Below are 10,933 nucleotides of genomic sequence, written 5' to 3' on the forward strand. Positions count from 1 at the left end.
AGGAAGTCTAATGTTTTCCTGTGCATCTTGATGGCCAGAAATCCACAAAGTCGAATTTTTCTCCCAGTGAGATTAACCTTGACAACAAAGCATTCCTCGTAGGACGTCAGATAGGAGATGTCTGGAAATGGCTGCACAGGCAAGCAGAGGGGTCACATTCTCAAAATATCAGCCAGTGTGGCATTATAGATGAGTGATGATATCTTCTGGAGGAGGGGTTGAAAAATTAACGCCCACTATTAGAGAATTTTTTTTTTTTCTACCAGGTAATATAAAGGTAAAAAGCAAAATGTATTTTCATTCATTTCTTCATCAATTTTACCTAAATGCTTTACAGAATAGCTTTTACCCTTGAATAACTTATTTTTTCTGCATTTGAGGTTTAGATTTTTTTTTTCTCCAAAGTTTTTTTGTTGCATTTATTGAAAAATATTAATAGGAAAAGGTTAACCCAGATTTACTTTAACATTTTAGTTCCTTCCTACTCTAATTTCAATAAATGTAGTCTGTGTGTGTGTGTGTGTGTGTGTGTGTGTGTGTGTGTGTGTGTGTGTGTGTGTGTGTGTGTGTGTGTGGCCATGTCTTTAATACCTGGGGGGGACAATTTCCTAGGAATATGCTACATTTTGGGGACTCATAGGTACTTGTGGGGACCAACAACTGGTCCCCATAAGGAAAGTTTCTCTTCTTGGGGTGGGGGTTAGGTTTAGGACTAAGGTGTGAATTGAGTTTAGGTTAGGTTTAGGGATAGGTATGTGTCGGTAATGGTTAGGGTTAGGGCAAGGGTCATGGTTAGGCCATATAAATTAGTGGGATATGAATGGAAGTCAATGGAAGGTCCCAACAAGGATATTGTGACACAACATGTGTGTGTGTGTGTGTGCTTCCTTATATCCAGGTGCAGATTTCACCGTTTGAATCTCTGTATGTTTAGACAGCTTTCAAATCTTGACTGCCAATAACTGTAGCAACAGCAGAAATCTCCACCTTTTTCAGGAGGGCAAATCCGGACAGACAGTACTGAACAATGCTATCTGCACCCCCCACCCCCCGTTTTTGCAGAGAGCACTACAAGTTGAAGATTTGCACAGAGATTATTTATTTTACAGATACAGAAGAGCCTTTCTGCTTTGTTTTTAATTACTTAGAATTGCTGCAAGTCAGTGCCATGGTGCAAGCTCCGAACGGCTCAAGATGTTCATAAATTTCCTTTTGTTTTTTTTTTTGTTTTTTTGCCTTAAGCAGAAAACAATTTTCGATGTATTCTGACATCCTCTCTGATGAGCTCAACATGCAAACATCTCGTCTACTAACCTAGAAGGTTCATGGGACTATATATAACGTATGGCTTTTTTGAAAGCAATAAAAACAACACAAATCAAAAAAGTGCATCATAAAGAAAAAAATAAATCAGTTCCAGTCTGTGATCAAAAGTCTTGTCCGGGTTAAGGAAAGGCTCTTCCTTTTTCTTCAGCCGGATGGCTTAATGTCTGCACCGCTCAAGTAGGAGCTGTTCCCATTTGAGTTCAAAGGTCAAAGCGGAGCCATCTGAGGGCTTTCAAACAGGTGTCCTCGCTTAGATGCATTTCCTTTAAATAAATATAACAGGATTTATCCAGCAGAGGGGAGTCTTAACCTCTGATTAAACCCCACGTGTTGCAGAAACCATTAACAGAGGGAGCTGCGTTGAGTCCCTGCCTGCTAGGTTTCCCATAGTGCCGTGCGCCATCATCCTTGACAGACAGCAGTCATTATCTGGGCCCATAGTCATAGTTAGAGGGGCCGCTCGTTGCTGAGTACATGTTTGTGGCGGGATTCATGTGGTGATGGTACGTGTGTCCTCTGATGCTGGGTAAAGGGTAAGGCGAAGGCCTGGTCTTGGCTCCCAAGTAGTGTTCATAAGCAGTTGGGTATTTGTAGGGATGGTGGTGCAGGGTGTCCGGGGGCAGGGGGTGAGGATCAGGCCGGAGGTCGTGGGGAGGGCTCGGTCGGCCGCTGGTTAGCGGGACGGCGTGAAGTCCTCCTGGGACCGGCAGAGCCGGGCTGAGGACACGAGACATCAGCTGGTGGGCCGGATCTGCGTGAATTGGGGTTCCGCTTGGATCTCCTTCATATTCCCGTCTGGAATCTTCTGCAAAGGTTTGGTAAAAGAAGAGTTAAAGAAAATTAGACAGAAGAACACCTCTGCAATTAGAGATACAGTGGTTGGACTGAAGCTATAGACAAATATTTGATCATTTCAGTTAAAAGCAATCAGTTCTTCCTTCTACAAATTACCCGTGGCATAAAAACAGCTTTATATAATAGATTGGAAAAGTGCAATAATGTTGAGCTATTAAAAAAATAAAACACTGATTAAACCGTTTATTTCACAAAAGAGTTACAGCTTAAATGTAATCTATGGAGGAAAATCCGAAAATAAACCTGCAAATAAAATTAATAATATCATCTCTACAGCTAAGATGGAAAGCTCTGCTTAGGTTAAGTTTATTCCCAGACAGCTAATAGCTATATCAGTCATCATTACTTCAAATTACAACAAAATAAAATCTAATTTTCCTTTCTGTTTCTGTAGTGCTCTAAGCCTGTTATGCAGCAGCATAAACACTTCTATTGTGTTGCCAGAGCATGAAACAGGCTGGCTGATTTCTGATGTTTAATTTAAAACCAACAATGTTCTGATGCAGCAAACGCACCACTGCACCTCAGTCAAGGATAAGAAGTAAAAAAAAAGAAGAAAAGGAAAAGAAGACCAATGGCTGACAGAAATACAGAACTACAAACACAGAAGAGCTCGCTGAGGCTATGCTGGATGTTTGATAGCTATCAAAAGATTTAAAAATAAAAACAAAGAGCTGCAAACCTTTTTCTGTGCCGTTCTGCTGAGGGGGAGATGACATTGGGTTTCTGGTTCTGGCGAAGGCACTCATTATTGGCAGAGAGCCTGGCCGGTGATTCCTGGGCCTGCAGCAACAGACTGGAGTCAGCTTCAAACTCCCACAATGATTTTCACAGGCACAGCATTTGTAACATTTTAGGAGATGAATAAACATTTTTTTATTCTTTCATCATGTTTTATGAGAATTATTATACATTTGACTAATTAAAATAGAACGTCATGTAAAATGTGAAGCTTAACATAAAATAAATGCTTTTAGTTCTGATACTTGGTTGTATTTCCTTTAATTTAAATTATTAACACACATTTTGAAAAATTCTGTGTGCATGTTTCATGAATCTGCACACTCTGCATGGGTGGGGTTTGTTCCAACACTCCTCTATTTAGAGTCAAGCGGTTCGTCAGTGACAGACAAACACAGCTGATTGACTTTTAAACAATATCCACTGAAGTGTGCGATTCACGGTCCAACACTGGGCTTCTAACAGAACTCCACCCATGTGGCAACCCTGCATGCTATCCAAAACAATGAAACCAATTTGAAAAAAAATTATTTCTGATCTGCTTGACTCCATTTTTTTCTGCGTTATTGTTTATAACATGTGAAAATAATGTAAACATGACTGTAATGTTTAAGTGTGAATAAAGCTCACCAGTCCTCTGGGTCACAGTCCCTGAAGCCCTTTGCAAACGGATTACTGGCTATCTTCAGCTGTGTGATCTGCAAAGTATCAGAAAACAAAAAAAAATCTAATCTCATTGCTTAAGACACAATCTTCTCAGTTTTAAATGTCATAACAAAAAAAAACATTCTTGACAGGTAGGCTAATATTAATATAATCATTATCTGATTATTTTCAAGAGCTCCATAATTGCATTAATAAAATATCATTGTGATATCAGTACCATCAGGTTTTATTAGAAATGATGCATTAAGTTTGAGCCTTAACTGCAAACAAAGCTTTACTGATATCTGCTATAAATCCATGAACTGAACTGCACTGCAAAAATGATCTAGAAAGAAGTAAAAATGTCTTAAATCAAGTTTATTTACCCTTAATTTTAGTATGTAAATTAGATGATTTGCCAATAGAATGAGTATGTTTACTCTTAAAATAAGATAATTAGATAATATGCGCTTGTAATAAGACAATGGAGTTATTTTTTCTTATTTTAAATGTCAATTGTCTTGTTCCATACGCAAAGTGTCTCACTTACCTCCTCGGTTCAAAACAAAATGCACTTATTTTAAGAAACAATGACTTATTTAGGTTTCTATTTTTTTTGCAGTGCGGCATAAAGTTGGCCTACTTTTTTCTAAATAAACAAAGAAACATTTAACTAACTAAATACATAAATTAACAAAGCTTGGAAGCACTTGTTTAAACTTTACTGTGAATTAAAAGGATGTGTTTTATCTACACTAAGAAAAAAAACTATTAAAAAAATAATCTGTTCAAATATTATTTATTTTTTAGCTGAGAATATTTGGGAGAAATGAATAAACGCGCTGAAATGAGCGTCTATAGAGATTAAAGGTTGAATCTATACCAGAGGTGGGAAAACGCAGAATAATTATTTGGAGCTGAAGAACCGAGATCTAAAAACGCACATTTAACCTAGTTTAATCCATTTATTCATAATCGAACACCATCGCCTCTAATAAATCCAATGATCAAGCTTAGTGCTGCTTGTTTGAACTTTAAAACGTGTTAAATGAAGGTTTTCTTTAATGCTCTGAGATGTGAAGACAATGCGCAGCGGAAACATGCCTTACCCGGTGGTTCTGGTAGGCTGTGACCGCCGTGAAACGAGTCTCCTCAAAAACAAACGTTTTATAATTTTCCTCCGCGTATTTCTCGCTGTCTTTGCGGGGATCCACATAAACCACATGGAACCTGGGCTGGTAGCGGTGCATGGAGTTCAGGATGATCTGCAAGACAAAAGGAAAAATTATTTCACTCTATTCTCCTTATATCCCTGCTATAGTGTAATATCGCGTTAATTAATAATGAATAGAAAAAAGAGCAAAAATAACGCGTGGAACAAATATCCTGGATGCCAATAAATTATCCGCGATTAACAAAACACATACAAAAATTATTTTAAGAAGAAATCATATTTGCAAAGCCAGCTGATAAATAAATTAACACCCAAATTATGAGAACATGCATTTCCTGTGCGCAATAGACCCCAGATACCACATCAGTCTGATATTAATGTGAGTATTTTACTGCGTTTTCATCACCACTCTTTTTAAAATGTCTTTTTTTATATATACTAATGTAGATAATAAAAAGAGGTAAAGAGGATTAAAGAAGTTATATCCTCCATTTTTATCCATGTTCACAAATATGTCCTTATTATCCAGAAATGTCTCATCTATTGAGGGCTCAACTTCTCTCTGATGTAATAGTTTATCATAGTTAAAATGCTTTATAGGTTAGAGTTAAATTATCTTCCTTTATGTTTAAACACCGTGAAGATGAATTGATTATTCGGGCCCCGTGACGCAGGACAGATGGCACCGATTTGTTTCTCTGCGCGGCTCCGTTTTCAGCGCTTTTCCTTTCGCTGTACTCACATGTCCGTTATCATCCAGCAGGTTGTTTGTTAATTTGAGTTTATCGAATGAGACGATCTGCTTCATCCACTGAGCGCCTTTGGCTGGAGAGTCCGGGTGGTAATGCACCCTCCCTGGGGTGGCAGGATCCGCTTTACCCGCCACGAGCCACGACGAGCTGTGGAAAGCATACCTGGAAGGGCAATAAAAAAATTAAATAAAAAAAAAAACATCAGCAAAAATGGATTATGCAAGTTTATGCATGCCAATAAAAATAATAACAATATCTATTAAGAGGGAAACAAAGTTTTACACTGCAAAAACGATCTAGAAAGAAGTAAAAAATTCTTAAATTAAGTGTATTGAGCCTTAATTTGAGTAGGTAAATCAGATGATCTACCAATGGAATGAGTATTTTTACTCTTCAAGTAAGAAAATTAGATAACAAGCACTTTAAATAAGACAATGCAATTACTTTTTCTTATTTTAAATGTAAATTGTCATATTGCATTGGCAAAGTGTCTCACTTAACTCCTCAATTCAATAAAAAATGCACTTATTTCAAGGAAAAATTACTTTTTGGGATTTCCTTGTTTTGCAGTGTACAATTATAAAACACTGGATTTGAACTCAGTAATAATGGTAATTTTTTATTTGTATTTATTAGTATAAGTAACCAATAAATATATTTTTTATACATTTACATTCATATTTCTGTCATTTTTTCCCCCCTTGTTTGGTTCAATTTCATGCTTCAAAGTTGTGCTCACTTAAATAGAAATAGAAATAGTATATATATAAAAAAGAAAAGGTTACCTGTATCGTTTGTCATCTACAGGCAGGAAGTCCATCAGGAGCATGTAGTCTGCCATGGGATCCATCCCAAATATTTTTACTTGGAATGTTGGAAACATTCTCCTAAGAGGGAAAACAAAACCACAGGATGGCTGTTTAATTTTTAGCTTCAGTTTGCATTTCCTTCACACCATATGACGTAAGGCCCCGTTTCCCTACAATCCGATTATTTTGTTGTTGACTAAATTACGGGAAATCTTGGGATAAAAAAGGAAGCTTGCCTAAATATAAGCGCCAGCAGGCATGTTGCTAAAGGCCCAATTTAAACTAGAATGACTTTGCTCCATATTAAAAAAAAAAAAAGTCTGCAACCACTCAGTGCGTAATGGAGGCTCTCCAAAAGCAGATTATTGGGGATTTTTTTTTTTTTTTCTGTAGGACTCTGATTCTCATTATTTTTCAAATATATCTTCTTTTACTTCTTATCGTGTCTCTTATTGAATCCCAGATGTTTTGAGCACAAATGTAAATAGATCCGCATCCGGGAGTTAATCTGGAGGAATGAGTGTCGCTAATTTGGTTAATTCTGAATCTTAATTTATTTGCTCCTAAATAGGACAGTTTAATTTTAAAAAAACATCAAATTGAAGCGTTTGTATATATATATATATATATATATATATATATTTTTAAATATATAAGATTTTCTGGAAGAGTTGCTGTGTTCCTGCTGGAGGTTTTGTTGAGTCTCCTTCAACCCTTTAAGGTTTGTTTTTGACCTAAAAATTGCTGAAGAACCTGAGTGGAAAGTTGAGTAATCCAGCAGTGGAGTCAGTGAAAGGGATCCCAAAATCAACGCTCAATTAACGTCAGTGTTGTGGCTAGGTGAGGCTGAAGGAGCTTTTAAAGTGCTCTGCAGCAGATCTCCTTTCTCCTGTCAAACTGTGCAGAGAGGGGGGACTGCAGCCTCCCATTCAGGCTGCAGGGAAGCAGCTTTCCACCCTCTCATTACCTCTGTTTTCTGCCTTTAAAACGGTACAGGTTTCACAGTAGAAGGTTTTAAACCTCTTTACTTTGCTTATTTAATCATATAGTTTTAATGCCTAATTTACTAAAACAATAAAAAAAAGCATATTAACGACGGCTTAATTTAAAACATAAAAGCAGCTATTTATGAAGAAAATGAAAATAAAGAGATGATAGCTTTATCAATTAGATTTTAATTCAAGTGAAAAAAATTAAAGCTCATGGATGCAGCTGAGTAAAACGCATTTCTATCAACCTGTAGGGCCTTTTTTAAATTCCCTTAAAATAAAACACTATCTTTATATAAAAAATAAATTAAAATAGAGCAAACTGAAAACCACTTTTGAAAAGAAAATTATAATCTTTTGGAGAAAAAGCCTATTTGGATAGTCCTAAAAATCCGAATTAAAGACGCATAATCGGGCAGAAAGTAATTTAAAACGAACAATATATGAATATTCATATATACATATATATAAATATATGATATATATGGTGTGAAAATGAGCTGGTAATTCACGTCCTGTTTAAAAAAATTTTTAAATAAAAAAAAAAAAAAGATGTTTTGGTGATGCAATATTTACATTGTTACTACTTCCATTTAATAACAATAATAATAATAATAATAATAATAATAATAATAATAATAATAATAATAATAATAATAATAATAATGCATTACTGTCTGTGTTTCACTCCCTGATCTGGTTTGTTGCAGGAAAACATGTCCGATCTTTTCCTTGTGGCCCAGATTTGCCGCGGATCTCACCTGCCAGCCTTGGTAACGATCATCTCAGTCCCCAGCTGATTAAACTCGTCCCATAAAGCCTTCATCTCCAGCTGGACGCTAATGTTGGCCACCTTAGGGTTTTTCTTCACGATACTTTTGCTGTTCGGTGTGGAGTTGGAGGACGACGAGGAGCAGTTGGCGGTGCCGGTGTCGCTCTGTGGGCCCTGGCTCTGCGCCGGGTTGGATCCCGGGTAGTTGTAGTTGTGCTGGGCGGCCGGACAGGGCTCGAAGTGGGACTCATGTTGGCTGTAGGGGTCCCCGGGGGACGGGGAGAGGTGGTAGCCCCCCGGCGTGTTGAGGCTGCTCAGGCTGCTCGTGGTGAAGGCTGCAACATCGCAAAAATGGGACAGCTGCGTCAGCCACGGGCTGGATATGGCTGAAATCATCCCAGAAAAAGCGCCTTTTAAAAAAGCCGAATAAAAGACAAACAATAAAACAAGAAGCAGGGTGGAATAATTTCCCCGGTGCTCAGTGGATCATTAGTCCCCAAGTTGCGTCCAGAGAAGAGAGCTCAGTCTCACTAAAAGGCTTCCTGATCTAAAAACAACAGACTTCCCAAAAGTGACGAAAGATTCCCAAAAAGTGAAAAAAAAGTTGAACTGCTCTCAGATACGCGCTTGGATTGAGCTGCTGCTGCTGCTGCTGTTTTCCTTCAGATCGCTGCGCTCTGACCGCTCTGTGCGCCACTGCTGTGTGTTAAACACCGCAGCGCAGTCTCCTCTCTTATCTGGCGCAGAGGGCCTCCCCTTCGCGATAAAACCGGTTCTTATTTCTATTTAGATAGCGAACTGCAGGTAACCTGCCTTTTCCTCGCACTGGGACGAAACTGATTGACAGAGAAGTGCGCCCCTTTTAATGGTCTTTCCGGCACCTATTGAACTTTTTGGATAAGGGTATCGCCCACATTTGCCTCCGTTAACAAACAAAAGACGATCCGGGCTGCAGAGAGGAGTGTTCAAGGTAAACACTGATTTGCATGAACAAACAAACAGGCTCCCGGTGGCTGTCGCTATCTAGCTTATAGACAAATACGCGAGTGGGATGGATATGCACCCCCCTCTGAGGTGGATAGGATTATTATGGTCTGTTTTTACCATTACGCACGGGGCGCCCCTGGAAACCCTCCTCCTATTGGCTTCTTTCTCGACGTGTTCTTTTTACGAATTAGTGCTGACTGAACGCTGAGGAGTTTGGGGAACTTTTGCCTCTTCTTTTCTGCTGCAATCAATGCAACAGCAATCACACTTTCTTTAAAGAATATTTATATATAATTCCGTCCATGCACTCCACGCAGCGCGCCAACAAGTGCTTTTGTTTGCCCTAATGAGCACACTTCAGGTGTTTAAGCAATTTCTGGGGTGTGCGCATGCTACAGCAGCCCATACGGACACGAACAAACACATTTACCTTCCATTTCCCTGGTGACAGTGCTGTAGTGCATTTTACAGTAACTCTGGCTGTCCAGACCGGTGCCCTGTTTGTCAAAAGCTGCGTTTCCTGCTTGCTCTGCACCCGAAATCAGAGAGGCAATACTGAAAGCATTCGCCTTTGGAGAGAGGGGACCAAAGTCGTCCATAGGCAAGGGACCGAGTCGTTATAAGCCGACCCTCCTCCTCCTCCTCCTTCAACACCAAAAACCACCACTTTTTCCTTTGCTTTCCAGCCGCACAGAGAGCAGAAGGAGGCTCCGCACGGTGCAGGAGAACATGCGCTAAAAGGGAGTTTCTCACATTCCGCCACCGGCCGCTGAGCAGTGCGGGAGTCGGACTTGAAGCGCTTCCCCGAGAGTAGTCCAGATACAATGTTCTTTTTTATTTTTGTTTCCCCAAATGGATCAAAATGTAGAGCATCCGCAAAGAGTCATCTGTCCTGGCGTCTCCTCCGGCTGCTTGATGGGGCGGTGTTGTCTGAGTCGTGCAACGAAGAGATTCCACCACTGCCACGAGAATGTCAAAAGTGAGCGAGACAGATCCACGCCTCCCCTTGCACCACTGCAGGAAAAACGCGTCCTGCGCTCTGCGACCAATGTTTTATTTCAATAAGTCCATGTTACTCATTTGAATTGAACTGCAACGTCACTGAATGTCCGGCTCCCCAAAAAAAAAGTTATTTATTTGCACTAAATGATCTGACGCACATTAGTTCGTGTAGTTTGCGCATTTTTTGTCGACCTGCGCACAGAAAAGCATCAGAAGCTGTTGGAGTTTCAATCAAATAAGAAACCTCGCATGGCAGATGACGCCTCTCCTCTATTTCGAAGGTTTAATTATTTTAAAGTTCTGAGATGATTGATATAAACAGAAACTCTTGAAGGTTTTGCAAAATTTGGATATTTAGGGAAGTTACTGCAAACTTTTTAAACTCAAAAACATTATTTTTTTTCTCATCTCAATTATCATGATAACCGTCACTGTCTAATGTTTAGATTGTTTAATCTGATCTTAAATTGAAGCTTTTTTTTAACAATAACATTAATATGAAAAAAAGGAACAATATATTCTTCAATTAAACAGAAGGAGATGGAGAGGCTGCATGAGTACCGCAGGCCTGAGCTGGACTTGACCTTATGCGCCGATTCTCCTCCTGTTTTCCTCAGCTTATTGGGTTCAGCCACGTGTTGGTGACTGAAAATGAAGTAAAGTGATCGAAGTTGCTTCAATCTAAGCGAATAGAAATGATAATGAGATGAAGCGGATGGAGGATTTAAAACCTGTTTGTTTAGGATGTTGCTCAGTGGGAGTCAGAGAGCATAAACAAACTACTGACACATGATCTAGATAGATAGATAGATAGATAGATAGATAGATAGATAGATAGATAGATAGATAGATAGATAGATAGATAGATAGATAGATAGATA

General features: G+C 39.0%; 1 protein-coding gene across 2 annotated transcripts in view; it reads right to left on the reverse strand.

Annotated features, from left to right (window-relative positions):
• Positions 1-1,067: 1,067 nt before the first annotated feature.
• tbx1 (T-box 1) overlaps positions 1,068-10,933 on the reverse strand; it is a 12,608-nt gene continuing 2,742 nt past the window's right edge. Inside the window, exons 1-8 of one of the 2 annotated variants that reach the window (XM_015383031.1) lie at positions 9,481-10,094; positions 8,053-8,398; positions 6,279-6,380; positions 5,484-5,655; positions 4,677-4,832; positions 3,553-3,620; positions 2,864-2,964; positions 1,752-2,131 (exon numbers count right to left, since the gene is read on the reverse strand). In XM_015383031.1, coding sequence (XP_015238517.1) covers positions 1,752-2,131; positions 2,864-2,964; positions 3,553-3,620; positions 4,677-4,832; positions 5,484-5,655; positions 6,279-6,380; positions 8,053-8,398; positions 9,481-9,649 — 1,494 coding nt within the window. In that variant the 5' untranslated portion in view covers positions 9,650-10,094. Of the gene's footprint in view, positions 2,132-2,863; positions 2,965-3,552; positions 3,621-4,676; positions 4,833-5,483; positions 5,656-6,278; positions 6,381-8,052; positions 8,399-9,480; positions 10,095-10,933 lie in introns of those variants that run through there. The other variant, XM_015383030.1, reaches the window with a different exon arrangement.

This window comes from Cyprinodon variegatus, unplaced genomic scaffold (genome assembly GCF_000732505.1).
Source record: "Cyprinodon variegatus isolate N-32 unplaced genomic scaffold, C_variegatus-1.0 Scaffold273, whole genome shotgun sequence".
NCBI classification, from domain to species: Eukaryota; Metazoa; Chordata; class Actinopteri; order Cyprinodontiformes; family Cyprinodontidae; genus Cyprinodon; species Cyprinodon variegatus.